The sequence below is a fragment of the Triplophysa rosa genome, linkage group LG22 (assembly GCF_024868665.1).
Source record: "Triplophysa rosa linkage group LG22, Trosa_1v2, whole genome shotgun sequence".
Lineage (NCBI taxonomy): Eukaryota > Metazoa > Chordata > Actinopteri > Cypriniformes > Nemacheilidae > Triplophysa > Triplophysa rosa.
In genome coordinates this window covers 1,830,190-1,850,451 of record NC_079911.1, presented here as the reverse complement: position 1 = coordinate 1,850,451, position 20,262 = coordinate 1,830,190, and the positions used below count along the sequence as shown (strand labels likewise).

The following is a 20,262-nucleotide window of genomic DNA, read 5'->3' as shown; positions in this document are numbered from 1 at the left end:
TCATTTTCCTTAAACATCGGGTAACAATACTGTCCCACTTCTCGCCTTAAAGGTGCCATTCTTTTGCTGTTTTTAAAGCTTTGATTATGGTTTTTTGGGTGTTTAACAATGGATGTTCATGTTTCTAGTTTCAAAAAATGCTTTACTTTTCACATATTTCAAGTCTATTGTTCACCGTTGTCCCTCTTCTCACAAAACGACTGGACTTTTTCCGGTTTCTATAAAGTCCCTCCTTCCGAAACACTCTGATTGGTAAAGCTGACCCAGTCTGTCGTGATTGGTTCCCCACTTAGAGCGTGTGTCTGAAGATGTCCCACCCACACCATATCATTGGTCGGTGCCCCTCTCAGTACACGTGTATTCATAAACTTTGGCTTTTAGCAATAAACAGTAACAATGGCGTCAGCTTCACTTCATCAGTTAAACACATGCGGATCGATCCAAGTGTAACGGAGGTCTGCTAGTGCATGTGCAAACGTCAATCTTTGTTAGAGATCGCATATTTTTTCCTACTATGGCGAGGGAAATGACCCCGGACCGAATGGCGTCAGAGCGGTTATATTAATTAACACTAATAACAGAAGCGTTAGTTTTGCCGTTTTATATTGGACCCGAGTTGGATATAAAACAAGCAGATTGACCAGGAGACATTTTCAAGCAGGACTTCAGAGGACGTTTCATAGAAGTGTTTTAGAGGTATGCGCACACACACACAATTAGGGCTGCAGCTATCGATTCTTTTACTAATCGAGTATTCTACTGATTTTTCCATCGATTAATCGGGTATTCGGATAATAAGTACTTTTTCTTTATTAAAAAGCAATACTAAATATACAAGAGAAAATAAGACAGGTCTCTTAAAATGAGTAAAACAACTAATTTGTTTCCTTTTTAGAACAATTAGTTTTTATTGCTGAAATAGCATACATTAATATCTGTGAAAACTAAACCCATTTAGTACATTCCATTGCCATATTAAATTCAAAATGCAATATAATACAAATATATAAATAAGAAACATGAATAAAAATGGAAATAATAATTTCAAACAATAGCCTATGACTTTTATTTTTGCAGGTTGTCAGATGCTTATTTTTTAGTATGTCTGTTTCTTCACTCAAACAATAACATGTTTGTGAAATAAACTCTCAGCGCAACTCTGGAGGTGAAGTTCATGTCCTCATTCAGCGCAGACGCAGACAAATTCATGAGCATCACGCGTGTAGCACGTTAAACAGTGCAGTTCATTCACTCAGAACAGACAGATGAAATGTGTAAAAGGATTCGGTGTCCACTAGTCCGCATCTAGTTTGATGGACTCAACTAGGGATGTAACGATTCACCGTGAGCAGGTTGAAAATCGATTATAATATGTGACAATTCAAGTCGGTTGAGATGTTAAATGAATCGCAATACATGTTTAAAGAGATGAACGGAGAGTAGGGACGTAACAACATTATCAATATCGTGTAATCACAATAGCAAAATTGTCTCAATATTATGGTGGTCACATGACTTTATGAACAGAGAGGTCTTTCGGGCCTAACATAGAGAATGTTAGAAAAAATAAATATCGCAACAAACACCGTACCGTGGACTTTATACCGAGGTATTATCGTACAGTGAGATTTTGATATCGTTACATCCCTAATGGAGAGTAAAAGACGTACCTTATCTTTGAGCAGAATTTCATAAGTAGTAAGAAGGATGTTCAACTTTAAGCGTTTGGTCTGCAGATGCATCCATTCATGTGTCCGGATCTAAACAAGAATCACAAACACTTGAAATTAGCAGAACATAAACATGTACAGACTCACAGAAAACAAGCATAGCAGATAACAAGTCTCCGCTTGCAATTACGTGAAAAAAACCCCACAGTGCCCACAGATGATGGTAGTGGGACTAAGGGAACCTGCTTCAGTTGTGATTCTGGTGGACGGTGTCTCTAGCCTTGAAAAACTGAACTGAAAGTTTTGTGAGTTGAAAGACCTTTGAACTCACAAAAACCTCCCTCTTTTGCTCCCAATGTGACGTCAAACACAACAAACATTTTAACAATAACATCTTTCTGCTGTACTTGCGTCTCATTGGCTGGTGGTCACAGCAGATACACGTGAAACAGAACTGCAAAGCTTCACTACACTTCTCGATTAGTCAATTTAACGAACGGCTTATAAACCCGTCCGATTGACAAGCAATCGTCCTTTGAGTACGCACCCTCTTGTGTTTTATGCACTCATACCATGTTTCTGCTGTTGATGTCTCCCAGGTAGACGACAACGTTCATCTGTGGAGCCCAGAGCTGGATCTCTCTCTGCCAGGATGTAAGCGTGGACAGCGGCACCACCAACAGGAAGGGTCCGTACAGCTGATGCTCATTAAACAGGTAATTCAGGAAACTGATGGTTTGGATGGTTTTACCCAAACCCATTTCATCTGCTAGGATACAACTGTTCCCTCTGGAAAAGCAAAAGAGTTATCAGTGATACAGCAACTCATCAGGTAAATCATTTCATCAACATTAGAGGTGACACTATACACTGACACTAGCGGTGATATCAAAAACCACAATTATCAATTGTGCTCATTCTACACGCATGATTCTAATGTAAATAATTCAGCAGCCTTTGCCTTAAGAGGTTAATAAAGGTGAATTTGATTTATCGCATTAAAAAAACATTGACGCTGTAATCATACGCTGTCAGACGAAAAATGTAAAGATAATGAGAAACATTTCATTCAAGTGAATGTGAATTCTAATAAACCTCCATTTTAATAATATGAATAAAACATACTTGCACCAGGAATGGGCCATCCAGTTCAGACTGTCCAGCTGATAATCCCGCAGCTCCAGACCTTCTCCACCGATATAGTGAGGCTGTTTCTTCATGGGCACAAACCGAGGTCTCTGTTTTAAAACCTAGAGAAAACAACACAAATGAAGTGATCTGACAGCAACACGTTTCCTGCTCCGCAGTACTTCTCACACGCTCACCTTGCATTCTCTGGATGGGATGGTTTTACACTGGTTTCGGCTCATGTACTCATTAATGCACTTCTGAAACTTTCTGCCGATGAGCGCTCCATCCTCCCAGCTGCACTCGAAGTACGGCAGGCCCTGCCATTTACACAGGTAATCTGGATAACCGGCGGCCGACTTCTGATTTGAATGTCCTGCAAGTTTAAGACCACAGCAGAAATAAACAAACACTGTGTGCGTTTCCTCAAAATCCGGAGAGCTGAGAGCTTCCTCACCGATGATTCGCTCTACAAGTTGGTATTGTGAATGCAGGTCGTCCATCAGTTCCTGCTGACAGTTGAGGTATTCCACATCTTCAGGTGAAGCCGTTTTCAGCCTGCAGACATAAGAAAACTGAATCAGCATCATCAATGCACGTGAACTACAGGAAATGTAATTCTCCACAAGCACGTATACCATTTCTTCTTATCTTGCTCTTTTTTCTTGAAGTTGTCCAGTTTCTTCATGCCCTTCACGTTCTGTTGTTTGAGGGTTTCCTCCGTCTCCCAGGTGTTGTGAATGTGGGACCAGTTCTTCCATTTGATCAAGTATTGCACGTCTCCTGACTGTCTGTTGGGGTCAAAGGTGGCGTTGGGGTCGCCGTCTGCCTCCACAGCGTAAACTGTTGTTACTGCTCCCGTCGCTGTAAAAAGCAAACGTTTTCAATACAGGCTTTAAATAATGCTGACAAAACTGTTCCATCTTTTAAACGTCCTCACCTCCTTTCCGCCCTATCCTCATCTCCATCACCCTCTCTAGTGTCTCAAACTCATCCTCTTCTGGTGGTGGGACGTCCTCTCCACACACCTCCACCAGGTCATCTGAATCGGTCTTCAGTTCCTCGTCCTCTTTGTAGCTGACGTTGACCGTGGCCTGCCGCCGCGGGCCGGCGAGAGCTTTCTTATAATCGTCTTCGTCATCGGAGGAAGAGGGAGAGGGCTGCTGCTTTAAAGCTTTACTCTTTTTGCCATTCCTTGCACTTGCCCTAAGAGGAGAGCAGACGAAGATCATACATATACTAAATGCACGCTTATTTAAAAGGCATTATAAATAGCAAATGTGCATTCAGAACAGCTAAGTAAAATGTATCAAACAAAACAAACATGAGATGTCATGTGATTTTGCAGGTTATGTCAATGGTACCACGTCAATCACTGCCAGACTGCTGTAACGTCAATTGCACTGTGATGAGAAATTTACTCAAAGTTTGCTACAGAATATTATGTTTAAATTAGATTATGGATACTTGAAGTTTCATGTTTGTTTAGAAACCCCAGGTTAAGGGGATTTGAGAGTATGCGGTCTTTACTTAGTTTTTTCTTGTGTTATTTCCTTCACACATCTGTAGTTTTGTGTTTGTGATGCTTGAACAGGCTGTTGTATTTGTAGTTGTCGAGCTGTCACCTTGTCGCCGTTTATTGCCTCCTGCATGATATATGGCAATTTTCCTATACAAAGATGTTAGCAAATCATAAAATAAAATGCGTTTATTTAGGTGTCCTCGACTAAGAATTTACATAGTCGAACCAGAATTGTCACGTCTTGCCTTTGGTCGACTGTGTGTGTGTGTGTGTGTGTGTCGACACCAGGTGGTTAACCAGGTTACAGCGCAAAGTGCAGCGTAACATTGATGCACCAAAAAACAATCAAACATTAATTTACAGTATTTGTTTAGAATAAACAAAAAAATGAAATAAGCTAGATTCAAGTTACAATGTGCAAAATAAATGTGTTTAGGCAAAATGTCTGAAATGCATGGGAACCAAAACACAAGCCACAAATATTTAAATTAATGGTCATTTTCCTTAAACATCGGGTAACAATACTGTCCCACTTCTCGCCTTAAAGGTGCCATTCTTTTGCTGTTTTTAAAGCTTTGATTATGGTTTTTTGGGTGTTTAACAATGGATGTTCATGTTTCTAGTTTCAAAAAATGCTTTACTTTTCACATATTTCAAGTCTATTGTTCACCGATGTCCCTCTTCTCACAAAACGACTGGACTTTTTCCGGTTTCTATAAAGTCCCTCCTTCCGAAACACTCTGATTGGTAAAGCTGACCCAGTCTGTCGTGATTGGTTCCCCACTTAGAGCGTGTGTCTGAAGATGTCCCACCCACACCATATCATTGGTCGGTGCCCCTCTCAGTACACGTGTATTCATAAACTTTGGCTTTTAGCAATAAACAGTAACAATGGCGTCAGCTTCACTTCATCAGTTAAACACATGCGGATCGATCCAAGTGTAACGGAGGTCTGCTAGTGCATGTGCAAACGTCAATCTTTGTTAGAGATCGCATATTTTTTCCTACTATGGCGAGGGAAATGACCCCGGACCGAATGGCGTCAGAGCGGTTATATTAATTAACACTAATAACAGAAGCGTTAGTTTTGCCGTTTTATATTGGACCCGAGTTGGATATAAAACAAGCAGATTGACCAGGAGACATTTTCAAGCAGGACTTCAGAGGACGTTTCATAGAAGTGTTTTAGAGGTATGCGCACACACACACAATTAGGGCTGCAGCTATCGATTCTTTTACTAATCGAGTATTCTACTGATTTTTCCATCGATTAATCGGGTATTCGGATAATAAGTACTTTTTCTTTATTAAAAAGCAATACTAAATATACAAGAGAAAATAAGACAGGTCTCTTAAAATGAGTAAAACAACTAATTTGTTTCCTTTTTAGAACAATTAGTTTTTATTGCTGAAATAGCATTAATTAACATCTGTGAAAACTAAACCCATTTAGTACATTCCATTGCCATATTAAATTCAAAATGCAATATAATACAAATATATAAATAAGAAACATGAATAAAAATGGAAATAATAATTTCAAACAATAGCCTATGACTTTTATTTTTGCAGGTTGTCAGATGCTTATTTTTTAGTATGTCTGTTTCTTCACTCAAACAATAACATGTTTGTGAAATAAACTCTCAGCGCAACTCTGGAAGTGAAGTTCATGTCCTCATTCAGCGCAGACGCAGACAAATTCATGAGCATCACGCGTGTAGCACGTTAAACAGTGCAGTTCATTCACTCAGAACAGACAGATGAAATGTGTAACAGGATTCGGTGTCCACTAGTCCGCATCTAGTTTGATGGACTCAATGCAGCCGGAAAACAAGTTTCACTCGTAAAATAGACTAAAACTAAGTAAAATATCAGTTCACCGTTTCAATAAGCTATTAGGGCTGTGACGGTGGCAGTTTTTTACCACTGCGGTGGTAATAGATGGTGCGGTGGTTGAGAAATATATATTATTTATATAAATAATATTTATATTATTATATTTGCGTGTAGCAACCACATGACGAGTGGAAGAGAAATATAGACCTTATTTAAATACTTGAAATTGTTAAATAATTGAAATATGATATCTGAAATAAATGAGGATGAAACATCCGTCAATGTTTAACGCGCAAATCCATCAGTGAAACGGCACACTACAGCATATAAAACATTTAAATAAACATCAGTAAATAATGAAAACTTAAATGATATAAGAAAGCTAAATACTAAATAAAAAAGCTCTTGTTGCAGTAACTTCAGTCAGTGGCGTATTAACCCTTACAGTCCTTAACAATTCCATTTGAAACAAACTGTTTAAACCTACATTGGCTTTCCTATTCAGATTGCCATAAAAACTTTACTTTTTCCGACTCGTTGATGTGAAACTTACTTGTTGACATTGTCCAGATTAAAATGTGTACAGCTGCACTAAATGCGCGTTCAGAAGATGTGCACAGGAGCGCAAATGAAGAGATGTCTCTCCGCAACCGCGGCAAAACCTGCGCGCGCTCCGACACTAAGCAAGCGGGTCATAGCCAGTTTTGATTTTACGTATCTGTTCATTTCACAACAAGATCCATTGCAGAACCCGCAGAATAACCTGGGTTTTGCCGTGCAGGCCTGCGCTCGAACGCACCAACGGAAACGTATGCCAATAATTTCTGTTAATTTAAAATCTTTTAAATAAAACCATCCACAACTGAAAGGCTACAACTAGCAATCGTTATCGCAACTCTCATATTTATTACACCTATATTTGTCAGAGTGACGTGCACTACCGCCGGTGGCAGTTTGCCACCATCATAGCACTTTACCATCGCGGTGGTGCGGTTGTTACGGCAACCGTCACAGCCCTATAAGCTATCAGTTATTTATCAGCATGAGAAACACGTGTGAGCATGTGAACATACTAAAACGAGTGTGTCTCACGGTGAATGCATTTGCATGAGACTTCAGAGCCCTGTAACATGAATAGTTTAGCGGGCTGTGCGTCAGTAATAACGGTCCGTGGGGAAACGCAGTGCTCCGTGTGTACTGTAGTTAAATGGATTAAACGAGGCTTCGAGGCAACAAAAATTGCCTCGATGATTTTTTGTATTCGAATAACTCGAGTTACTCGAGGAATCGTTTCAGCCCTACACACAATATCAGTGTGTTACACAGAACAGCTTTCACGCCGATGTTAAAGTCATGGAAGCTGTTATTTGACCGTTGGTTATAGAATGTGTGTAGCTGAAATCTTCTTACCAGCTACAGGATGAAAGTTTAAGTAGTTAAGCACGTAGCTCAGTTAAATGTTTACAATCTCTGAATGAGAACCAACACTACTCCAGCAGCTCTTCCTCTACTTTAAGGAAGGCCTCGCCCATTTTTTTGCGTATTCCTTTGGGCTTTTTCAAAAACTCAGAATAATGACATCATGTCCGCAGGAAGTAAAGGGCTGTAGTCCGATTCCAGCCATTCTTCTCTGTAGTCCTTGAAAAGCGAATTCTGTTAAAGACAATATCTCGCTTGGCACTGAACTTTGAGCTTGATCATTTCGCAGATATTATTTATGCTCTAACAGCAACATTACACACTAACTAAAGGTTGAAAATTGGCATCACAGGGAACGGCACCTTTAAAACTATTTTCAAAACTACTCGATAATAATGAATTCTTTTTTACAAACGGGAATACAGCACGTTCATTACCAATGAACTACCAATAAAGTTACTTTATTTACTGCATGTGAAGAAGGAATGCAATAAAGCATCTAAACATTTAAACAGTCAAAAAGTCCCTTTCACCTTTTTTCCTGCGCGCATGCTGGCTTTCAGTGCAGAGAATGAAATGAATGAATGCGCCGGGGGTTTCGGTACCCAACTCTAAAATGTCCCATTTCTTTGTGTGCCCATCTGCTACGCCACTGCCCATATAACCAAAATGGCATGATAACCAAAAAAGAAAGATCCCCATTGCGAAGGTGTAGCCAAATCAGGCTCCTCATAACGAAGCATCGAATCTTCGACTATTCGGCGTCACCCCAAGTTTATTTCAGATAGACCCGAAAGCAAACAAATAGCCCCGCGTTGCTAAATTTGAATGCATAAATAAGATTAAGTGGACCACAGGGAAAATCTTTTTTATTGACTGTACCAAAATGTCTTCTGTAAAGCTGCTTTAAAAACACAGCACTGTAAAAAAAAGGATTGACACGAATCTCACTTGTTTGGAGGTTTCCTGCTCTTGACTTTGTGACTGGGGTCATAGTCGGACACAGACTCCTCACTGTTCCCCTCCACTGCTGAGGACTCAGACGAACCGCTTCCTGAACCCGAATCTGAACCCGAATCCGAGTCTGATCCAGACCTGAACACAGAGAACAGCACAAATGCTCAAAATGAAATCCTTCAGACTGTCATGTCATGTTCTGGATCAACAGACACTCACTCACCCTTTACTCTTGCTCTTTGAGTCATCGTCCGAGTCACTACTAGAGGAGTCCTGTAGGAAAAGGAAAAAAAGAGACATTAGAAACTAGAAGACGACAATAGATTGGTGTTTGAGAGAGTGACTGTGCTACAGGACCTCATCTGAGCCGCTGTTAGAAGTGCTCTGTGGCTGATGATGGAGCTGCTGCTGCTGTTGTTGTTGTAGCTGTTGTTTTCTGAGCATGGCCGTCCTTTGCACCGTCAGTATACTGGGGTTGGATTTCCAAAACTACAGCAAAAAGAGAAAAGTTTGTCTTACTTTGTCTTACACACAGCTACAGCTTCAGTTGTATGGATTCATGTAATAAACGCTGTATGTGCTTTCTGCCACTTTAACATTTTGGTAAAAAAATAGGTCTTACCGCCGCTCCATCAATTTTGTTGCCTTGATCATTTTTCTCCTTGGACTTCTCAGAGTCAGAGTCTGATTGGCTCCCAGAATCTGAGCCACTTCCCGACTGGCTGCTTCCTGATCGGCTGCTGCTGGAACTGCTGCTGCTGGAACTGGAACCAGATCCCGATCCTGACCCAGACTCATCATCTGAGTTACTAACACACACACACACGTTTTTAAATCAAATGTATTATGATCATCGAGAGCAGATTACACCTTATCATGTGACAATATATCTTATAAAACATCACTGAAAATTCTGAGATGTAAGCTTTTCAAATTTCATACAGTGGAAATACTATCAAGTTGCTTTTAAAAGAAATAAAACATTTGTCTGGTGATTAAAACCACCAAAAACTACATCAGAAAAGCAGGACAACAGTAGTCCATATAAATATATATATCCTGGCTTCAAACCTTATCTGTTTTTTTACTTCTTCATTTTTTAATCAAACAAACACACAATCACATTTTACAGCTCAATGTTAGCCGTACTAAAAAGAACTTCTCACTGGCTCTAGGTTTGTCATATAATATCATGTGACAATTAGTCATGCTATGGGATGCCATGAGATTGTGTAATTGACGAGAAAGATAGTGTGTGAAGTATTCCTTTGTGTTACATTAAATGAATCATTTCTGGAGAAAATTCTGTCTTTACTTTGCACCCCAACATTAAAACTGATTTATGTGTGTTCGGCTTACCTTGACTCTCCACTGCTGTTACTGACACTTTCATCCTCGCTGCGTCCAGCCATCTCAAACGGATCAAATGTAAAAGGATCAGTGTCTAATAAGATCCTGTACAGTCGGTGTGCAGACCACTTCAGAGCAGATCACCTAAAAAAATTTGGTTAGCAAAAAAAAACGAGTGTGTGTTAAACTGAACAACTGACGTGTACAACAAAACATCCCACAGCTGACATTCAAAAAACAGAATAGGCAATTCCGTGAAATGTCAATTTAGAAAAACATAATTTTTACCAAAGGTTTTTTATTGTACTAAAAGCACAGAAAACAACATTTGGTGGTTTAGATACCCATGTGAGGTCTCTCTTCAAGTTTTTAAAGCATTTGTTTTATTTTTAGTGCATGATTTTTCATAGTCAGGAAAATGCCATTCCTCATAAATGTGCACATGAAAATTTAAATAAAGTAACTATTTAATGTTTTGTAAAAAAGAGGCATGTTTGTGCAGTTAAATGCACAGAAATCCTACAAAGTTTGTCGTCTCCCCAAAACCGTGTCGTTTTTTTGTCACATCCCTTTATTTCCCTTTTTTTAAATCCGAAAACTTGTGTCTAATGTCTATTTACAAAGGTTTAGGCAAATAAAAACAAATGGTTCAGTATATTGGTAGCAAATTCAGACTCGAAGCGTTTTTATGTCACATCCATAACGCAAAATGTCACGTCCATAACAAGAACTTGCCCAGTTGTTTCTCTGAACTCCAGTGAGTTGGCCAATAAACGCACAATGACAGAATAAACAGGTGTACACAAGCTGTAATTAATACATTCTTTTTTTGAATGAGTTTAAACTGTTTCTCATCGTGTTCATTTCTCCTTCAATGAATTCTGTCTGCATCGCAGAGCAGGTGAGGCATTTCTTTTCACTATTTACAAATGTTCTGTCGTAATGACAGTATTCCGATTCAGGAAGAAAACAACGTAAGACATTCTTAGATGTTTTCCAAAGCAGAAGCCACAAGACTCGTACAGAACTTTTTATTATCTTTTCGTGTAAAATGAAAGTGTCGGTATTAATGAATGAAGCTCAGTGTGATGTTCTCTGGAGAGGCCTCTTGGATTCAGGCCTAGAAAGCCGCAGGTTTTCCTTCACTGCGTGAACGCTTGTGGCAGCGTCATTCTGGGCATGACGGCGCGCCACTGTCCGTGTAGCTTTGCGTACATACCCAAAAACACCCATCTCTTTTTTAACTTCATTCGGGTATGAAAGTTCACACGCTTAATCTTTACCCAGGACTATGTTTCTTTTTTGTGTCCCACTAGTAGCTCTGGATTGGCGGTACACTTCAAATTCTTCCTCAGCATGTTTCTGTATTAGCCGGACTGGCTATGTTAGTTTAACATGCTAACGCTTTAAAAGAGAAGCGTGTGTTAGCTAGTTGTCTGCCGGTCGACTAACAATTTTAACGAGCACTGTAAACAGCCCATGTTTTTTTAGTGTTACAATGATATGTAACACGCGTTTATATCTGTTCTGCACCCATGTAATCACTTATTGATTTAAGCAGTTGGTCGCGCTAGTAACTCCGTAGCCACAAGCTAACAGAGCAAGCTCACTCAAAAGAACGAGTTTAATGGGATACACAGCATAAATGTACCTGGCGTGTCTTAAATACCCAAAACAAGATTTTGAAAGAACAAACTCGGGATTTTAGTTTGATCGGACTGAATTCGAACTCTTTTCAAGCTAACGTTAACATTGTCCGACAATCATGCTGTTGATTCCTGTAATGTTACTGCGCCGCTCAGTTTGTTTTCATCACTCTAGACCCTCCCAAACACACGTATATTCCGCAGAATACATTAAAGCAGCACTGTTTTGTGTTTAATAGAGAAGTCCCCTCACATCTCACACACAACTGCAGACACATTAAAGGTGTTTTTGGTTACCTGTCTGCCCATGCACCGCTGCCAGACTATTTCTCTGTTGGACGCTCAAGAGCTTGTACACTTTATTCTGAGGCGAGAGTTTCTTAGTTTTCCCTTCCGCGGTCAAGTGCGCCTCGCGTTTAGATGCGAAACAGTTTCTCGTATTCCATACGCTGGAAACACCGATAAAACAGCAGGCATATTTCAGCTGTACATCCTAAAGCAACCGGCCTCCGCCATGACGCGTTCGAGCACACTGACTGAGCGCGGAGAGACGTGTGTCGTCACCCGCACCCGCGAAACAGACGAGCGTTAGACTTCATGCGTCGCTGCGCATACGGATTGGCTTATGATATTGAAGTACCGCGAGAGCAAACCCCGAAAAGTGCTCTCGACTCGCTCTCGCGGTACTTCAATGTCATACCACGATCAGTCTGCGCAGCGCCGCATGAATTCAACACGCACGGTTGTTACAGAATCATACCCGATGTAATGTCATGGCTTGTTTTTTTTACATGTATTAATATTTATTTATTTATATTATTTTTAAAGCTCAAAAAGTCCTAATTTATAATCCTATTTTATACCAGCGATTAGCAATAATATGAATTAGCAATAAACAGCCTTTAAATTAAGAAAGTATCATTATATTTTATAAACACGTGTTATTTATTTTTTACTGCATATTGTGTATTGTATATTATTATTATCATCATTATAATCATCGTCATCATCACACATTTTACAGATTTTCTCACAGAGAGACGTGTTTTGGACTGTTCAGGTAAGAAAACGGATAATGTGCTACTCTGGACAGTGAAAGGGTGCCACTGCAGAGCAGAGAGGTTGTTTATGCAAGCATATGTGCCCTATGACGCCAAAGTATATATTTTTAGACAAAACAATCATTTTTCAAATTACTACATAAAGCTTAAACATACCTAAAGTTAAACCACAGTATTTTATGTATCAATCAAACGAACAAATATATTATTTAAAAATCTACGAATTTAAATAGGCCCTGCGTTCCATTCCAAAGTGATCATCCCTATGCCCTACTCCCTTCGAAGAGTTAAGCTCTTGATGTGTAAACGCTAGAGGGAAAAACGCAATTATATCGATTAATGTGTCCGTTTAAAATACACTTGGCTAAAGGAGCAATAAAACGACGTCATTTCCTCTTTATTTGGAGGGACGTTTTGTATGCTGTCCACTTCCCGAAGGGCCCTTAGGAGGGCGATAAATCCCATTTGGTACGCACCGTCCTGGACTTAAAAACTCTTGACCTACTGCTACCCAGGAATGTTATGACAAAACATGGCCACAGGGGGGCTCTCCAAGTTAATGCCTCATCTGTCCCACACACCAAATTACAACTGGTGTATTTCCCTTTTTTACCCTTTTAAAATATATGCTGTACTTCTATGTAAGGGGGCCCGCGGTGTATGTAGATAGAAATAGCTCATTATGAGCTAATAAAAACACAACGCTTCATTATGTAAGGCCTTTTTACACCTGAAAACATAGTTATGTGTATTATGTTGCATTTCTACGAATAGATCCTCCCATACTTTAACAAACTTTTTTGTCCTTTAACAAATTTACATTTCACACTCAAAAAATGAATTTTGCACCTGGTCTAATTTACTCAATTGAAACAAGTGAATGCAACAAAGATTAAAAAAAATGTTGTCACAATTTTAATGTCACACTGTCACAAACAGAAGAGAGCAGAACAAGGTTGGATTCAACACAAAACTTTAATGACAAACTTCAACCAGGCAAACACAAGAATGTATGGCAAGCAGCCCATCCAATAAGGTTATTTAAGTATCTAATTTTCACTCCATAGGATAAGAGGTTTGAAGAGGACTCTGGGGGCGGCAGAGAGGTTGTGCAGAACAGAAGATGGATGCAGGTGTACAGTAAGTAACTGTAAGTGGGTCTTTCTCTTTGCATGTACGACAAGACCAGACAATGAAGTGACTATACAGGGTATGCATTGACGTCACTTTCTCATGTGAACGTGCCAGAACACACCCATTTGAGTGGCAAAACACTGCTGAAATTAAAAGAAGTTGGACTTACGAAGGAACCCAGGGGCCCGTTTCAATAAGGAAGTTAAACCAACACAGAGTTAAAATGTGAACTTATGTGAGTTAATTTACACCGAGATGAGAAACTTTGAGATTTTGGTTTCAGAACAGCTGATTTGAGTTAGTTCTATCAACTCTGGGTAGACTTACCTTGAGTTAAGCGCTTGCACCACAACTACGACAAGCCACGATCAATAGAGCTCCGATATGCCGATTCACCATGGCAATGGAACCAAAGAAAAAGCAACATGGCGCCAGGAATCGCTTTAGAGCAGTGGTCACCAACCCTGCTCCTGGAGATCGACCGTCCTGAAGATTTCAGCTCTAACCCCAATCAAACACACCTGAACTATCTAATCAAGGTGTTCAGGTTTGCTTGATAATGACAGACAGGTGTGCTGAAGCAGGGTTGGAGCTGCAGTCTGCAGGAAGGTCAATCTCCAGGAACAGGGTTGGTGACCACTGCTTTAGAGCAAGGCACACTTTCCACTCTGCATAAAGTGGATTTAATAATGTGCTGAAAATGACGTAATTTCAAATTCATAAATAGATAAATGTACCAATAAACAAATAAACTAATCAGTAAATGAGTAATAAATGAAGGAAACAACAGAAATAATAAAAAATGCTCACTCCCCATCAGTGCTCTAGTGATGGGTGTGACATGTCATGGTGTATACTGTAGGACACTTCTTAGGCAGTCAGACAGATCATCGGATCGAACCCTGCTCAGAGCAGATTTGTGTAGGAATGACTGCACGTCTAAATAATTGTTTATTACCTTTATCGATTAATTTCTGCATTTATGTCTGTATTTATTAATTTCTTTATTCATGCACTTATACACTTTATTAAGTCCTTTCTCATCCTCCATAGAAAACTAGCATTTGTGAGAACATGTAAGGGAAAGAATATGCTCTGATGTAACACACGGCCACGATGGCTGATGCTATTGATGTAAGGATGGATGATATGTTTTGATATATCTAATTCACTGTACACTTTGAATAAAAATGCACGGGAAAATGACAAAATTCCACTCGGGTCCTAAACTGCTCTCCTAAAATCAAGGTACATCCCTATGAATGAATGCAGCCTCTTCACAAACAGGATCCTTTATAAAAGCACATATGACATATAAGTCACTGAGATGGTCTCCGTGTGATCAAAATGCGTGCCATGAATGACTGTATTAATGAATGAATCAATGAGGTACACCACTTTCACTTAAAAAAAGGGAGGAGATGGAAAGAAACTCTGGGTTTACCAAAGAAAACCTGCTCCCAACCAGGTTAGGTTCACAGAGTAAGTTACTATGGTTACTGACTCAGAGTATAAGTTACCTCTTCTTTAGAAACGGGATTGACCCGTTTTCTCAGGTTTGACATACCTCACATTCTGAAACGGAAAACACAGAGTTTCCCTCTTTTCTGGGTTAATATACTCAGAGTTTTCACTAAACCACCTTTCTGAAGCTGGCCCCATGGGTGTATTCCAGAAAGCAGGGTTAACTTACCATCAGCTAAACCCTGAACTCTGGGTTGATTCGCCCAAACCTTGCTTACCCTCGGGGTGTGTCGGTTCCAGAACACGTTTGAAGGGTAAGTTTAATCAACCTCCCGCAAGTTACCCAGAGTTGACGCTCGCTCACAGGAACAACATGAAGACAATGCCAATCAAGGTTTTTTGCTCAAAAGACTTAAATCTGCATCTGTGTATAAAGTGCCAAGTTAAAAAACATAAATATTATGTAATTGAATTTATACGTTTATAAAAGTATACACGCTATTAAATATAAAGATAGTTTAGATTTATGTAGGCTACTATATATACGTTTTTTATACTAAGATATTTAAAAAATATATTCATCATGGCTATCTCTGTTAGATTTGTTATTTTACCATGTGTATGGTTTTCTACCAGTGTATTTTACATGTATTTACACTGACCAAAATTATAAACGCAACACTTTTGTTTTTGCCCCATTTTTCATGAGCTGAACTCAAAGATCGAAGACTTTTTCTATGTACACAAAAGGCCTATTTCTCTCAAATATTGTTCACAAATCGGTGTTAGTGAGCACTGCTCCTTTGCTGAGATAATCCATCCACCTCACAGGTGTGGCATATCAAGATGCTGATTAGACAGCATGATTATTGCACAGGTGTGCCTTAGGCTGGCCACAATAAAAGGCTACTCTAAAATGTGCAGTTTTACTGTATTGGGGGGTCCGAAAACCTGTATCTGGTGACCATTTGCCTCACGCAGTCCAACACATCTCCTTCGCATAGAGTTGATCAGGTTGTTGATTGTGGCCTGTGGAACGTTGGTCCACTCCTCTTCAATTGCTGTGTGAAGTTGCTGGATATTGGCAGGAACTGGAACACGCTTTCGTATACGCCGATTCAGAGCATCCCAAACATGCTCAATGGGTGACATGTCCGGTTAGTATGCTGGCCATACAAGAACTGGGATGTTTTCAGCTTCCAGGAATTGTGTACAGATCCTTGCAACATGGGGCCGTGCATTATCATGCTGCAACATGAGGTGATGGTCGTGGATCTCATCACGGTATCTCTGTGCATTCAAAATGCCATCAATAAAATGCACCTTTGTCCATTTTCCATAACATACGCCTGCCCATACCATAACCCCACCGCCACCATAGGCCACTCGATCCACAACGTTGACATCAGCAAATCACTCACCCACACGACGCCATACACGCTGTCTGCCATCTGCCACACCAAAGTGCCAGACGCCATCGAATGTGAGCAATTGCCCACTCAAGTCGGTGACGACGACGAACTGCAGTCAGATCGAGACCCCGTTGAGGACGACGAGCATGCAGATGAGCTTCCCTGAGACGGTTTCTGACAATTTGTGCAAAAATTCTTTGGTTATGCAAACCGATTGTTGCAGCAGCTGTCCGGGTGGCTGGTCTCAGACGATCTTGGAGGTGAAGATGCTGGATGTGGTGGTCCTGGGCTGGTGCGGTTACACGTGCTCTGCGGTTGTGAGGCCGGGTGGATGTACTGCCAAATTCTCTGAAACACCTTTGGAGAAGGCTTATGGTAGAGAAATGAACATTCAATTCACGGGCAACAGCTCTGGTGGACATTCCTGCAGTCAGCATGCCAATTGCACGCTCCCTCAAAACTTGCGACATCTGTGGCCTTGTGCTGTGTGATAAAACTGCACATTTTAGAGTGGCCTTTTATTGTGGCCAGCCTAAGGCACACCTGTGCAATAATCATGCAGTCTAATCAGCATCTTGATATGCCACACCTGTGAGGTGGATGGATTATCTCGGCAAAGGAGAAGTGCTCACTAACACAGATTTGTGAACAATATTTGAGAGAAACAGACCTTTTGAGTACATAGAAAAAGTCTTAGATCTTTGAGTTCAGCTCATGAAAAATGAGGGAAAAAACAAAAGTGTTGCGTTTATAATTTTGGTCAGTGTAATTACATTGCTAATTGTACTGTATATTGAACCTCTGAATTGTTCCTTAAGAAACTACTTTTATTTGGTTTTGTGAAAACTGACTTTGCAATGAATCAGCTTTATTTTGAATAGTTGCTGATGTAGTCATATTAATGGAGACTCTTTTAATTGTATAAACTGCTACAGTTGTCATAATAAAAATAATCTTGTTTAACACTTTAACACAGTACACACTAACCATGATAATTCATTTGCATTAGAGGATGAAGGTCTGCTGTGACAGAGGTAGAGAATGAAACGTTAGGTCCATAGTTACATGTCCAATATGTCATGTAATATACAGTATATCCCTTTTAAATGAATGTATTTCAACTATGTCCATTTTCATTTTTTGGTTTTCTAAATGTTAAAAGAGGTGGAAAAGGCCTATCCTGAAAGGCTAATTGTAATTTGGAGAAAGGACTTTCAATACTAAACTGTGGGAGGAGGCTGAGGATCAGAAAGATATTTTTAAGGAATACAGTCAGTATTAAAAACCTTAAGTCCAAGTCTTTTAATGTATTTTATTATGTAAATGGATTTTGGATTAAGTTATAAGAATTTAAATATGTGATTGTGAACAGTATGCCTGTCAAGTTATATAGGGTTTCTTCTCAGCCTCAATGTCTGCCCAAACTTGAAAAAGGCCTCAATCAACTTCAGAGGGTGCATGGAATAACTCAAAACATCCGATTCTTCATCATCGAAGCAGTTTATTAAAATCTTTCAACAACAACTTGATATTCCTTTGCTTGTTTCAGAGTTTAATTCAGATGCTTAGCTCAGATGCTTAGCTTAATAACCTATACAGAAAAAAATATCACACTACACACAATAATATTTAAGGATGTTAAACTCATTTCAAATACAACCAATGTTACTAGAATACTCACAGATCACAAAGTACAATACATAGCGGTTCAACAGCACACTAAACAAAAATGCATTTACTGCACATGGCCTGTTAGCATATTGGATACTAAACCCGCTAAATCTAACAAACAACTTGCAAGATATTCACAATTGGACTTTTAAACAATCTGTAGTCACAAAAGAAATGAGTCTTTATCCTACCAGTAGCATCTCGAAGTTGATGAACACATTGTAGCTTTTCCCAGTTGTCTTTGAACAAACTGAGCATGTGGTTTACACCAAACTCAATGGCTGCATCCGTGCATGCTTTAGCAATCTTTCTCCTTTGGTTTTATAACCAGTATCAACACCAACCTGGGTAGGAGAAGCACATTCACTTTTGCAACAGAGATCCCTCTGCACACTAAAAATCAAACAAGCACACCTGGCTCTATGTAACATGTGAGGTTTCAATAGCCAATCAGCTTTCTTGTTTCTTCCAGGTTGCTTTTTGTGCCCACAACCAAAAGTATCCATTCATTTTGATCTTAAATCAAAACTCATTTCATCTGATAGATTCTTTTTCTTTATTTAACAATGATGAATATTATCATTATTTTTATTTTATATATTTTAAACACAATTTCAAGTTTAGCTCAACAATGCCATAGGTGATCTCATTGGGGGTCACCTAAAAAAACCTTGGAAACCTGCCAGCCTGGGAATCAAACTTGCAACCTTTGAGTTTTAAGTCTGGCTTTCTAACCATTAGGCCACAACTGTCCTTGACCCAATGCATCAAATATTGCCTAATAAGTGGACAAGAGTAAAGATATGCAATTGTTCTGCAGTTAAAATACGTCACTATTAACTGTTGGAAATTGTAAGGTGTGCATATACATCTAAATAAACATAATTGAAAATATACATACAGTATTAAATATAAATACATAAAGCCTTAAATTAGTTTAATAATAACAACTTATATTATTTTATTTAAAGACTATTTCATTTTAAAAGGTTAAATAATAAAGTTAATAATAAAATGCTGAATTGCGATGGATGAAACTGGAAATGTAATTGTAATATTGCTGTAAAATTTAAATATACGTAATCTGTGCTTCCACACCCCTTCCTTGAAACGAACTAACCCAGGTTACCTTCAGAGAGTGAGTTGCTATGGTTACTTACCCTGAAAGTTATCTCCGTTTTTGGAACCGAAAGTTTAGGTTATCAGCTAACTAACCCTTAAACTTACCCAGGTATGTCACATAACCAGCTTTCTGGAATACCCCCACGTGTCCTTGGAAACTGAAATGATATTTCACAGATATTTATTCTTCCTGATTTCAACACCTACACAAAACAAAGCCTTAAATGGTTCACCCAAAAATGAATTATTCACCCTCAAGTTGTTCCAAACCTGTATACATTTCTTTGTTTGGTTGAACACAAAGAAAGATATTTGGAAGAATGTTAGCAGCTGACATTTCTGGGGCACCATTGACTACCATAGTAGGATCAATTATTCTAATGCAGGGGTCTCCAACCCTGCTCCTGGTGAACTGTCCTAAAAATTTCAGCTCCAACCCCAATCAAACACACCTGGACCATCTAATCAAGGTGTTCAGTGTTGCTTGACAATTACAGACAGGTGTGTTGAAAGAGGGTTGGAGCTGCAGTTTGCAGCACGGTAGCTCACCAGGAGCAGGGATGGAGATCTGTTCTAATGGTAGTCAATGGTGCCCCAGTGACACCATTATTAGTGGTTTAACAAACTGAATCTTACAAGATTTACATTGCTCTTCTAAATGTTGGTGGTGTTGACAGTACGTTAATCTTTAAGTTTGTATGAAATACATGTGATTAGAATGTTAAAAGAAATATGGGATCTCTCCCAACACTGTGTTTATGTTTACAAAACCCTGAGGAAACGTTACATTTACGCAACATGTAAAGGTGTGGATAGTAGGTGGGTAACAGTATTATGGTATGGATCAACAAAAACAACTTACCTGTGCTG

At 39.4% G+C, this 20,262-nt stretch overlaps 1 protein-coding gene across 2 annotated transcripts; it reads right to left on the bottom strand.

Moving 5' to 3' along the window:
- Positions 1-1,412: 1,412 nt before the first annotated feature.
- LOC130545910 (chromodomain-helicase-DNA-binding protein 1-like) lies at positions 1,413-12,079 on the bottom strand. Of its 2 annotated transcripts, XM_057320838.1 has the most exons (13): positions 11,826-12,079; positions 9,892-10,026; positions 9,155-9,341; positions 8,890-9,021; positions 8,756-8,805; positions 8,527-8,670; positions 3,739-4,004; positions 3,437-3,662; positions 3,256-3,356; positions 2,996-3,174; positions 2,796-2,920; positions 2,243-2,459; positions 1,418-1,760 (listed from the first exon to the last, which is right to left on the bottom strand). In XM_057320838.1, exons 2-13 carry the CDS (start codon positions 9,942-9,944, stop codon positions 1,518-1,520), a joined length of 1,923 nt encoding a protein of 640 aa, XP_057176821.1. In that variant the 5' UTR covers positions 9,945-10,026; positions 11,826-12,079; the 3' UTR covers positions 1,418-1,517. The 2 variants fall into 2 exon arrangements, with proteins under 2 accessions (XP_057176820.1, XP_057176821.1); XM_057320837.1 differs by having other exon boundaries at positions 1,413-1,760; positions 2,996-3,356.
- Positions 12,080-20,262: the final 8,183 nt, after the last annotated feature.

Excerpts from the sequence above, each read along its gene's own strand:
- LOC130545910 (XM_057320837.1), bottom strand. The coding sequence starts at position 9,944 with ATGGCTGGACGCAGCGAGGATGAAAGTGTCAGTAACAGCAGTGGAGAG. Across the intron at positions 9,022-9,154 it reads ACAAAATTGATGGAGCGGCG|TTTTGGAAATCCAACCCCAG; the intron begins GTAAGACCTATT and ends TTTTTGCTGTAG. Across the intron at positions 8,806-8,889 it reads CTAACAGCGGCTCAGATGAG|GACTCCTCTAGTAGTGACTC; the intron begins GTCCTGTAGCAC and ends CTTTTCCTACAG.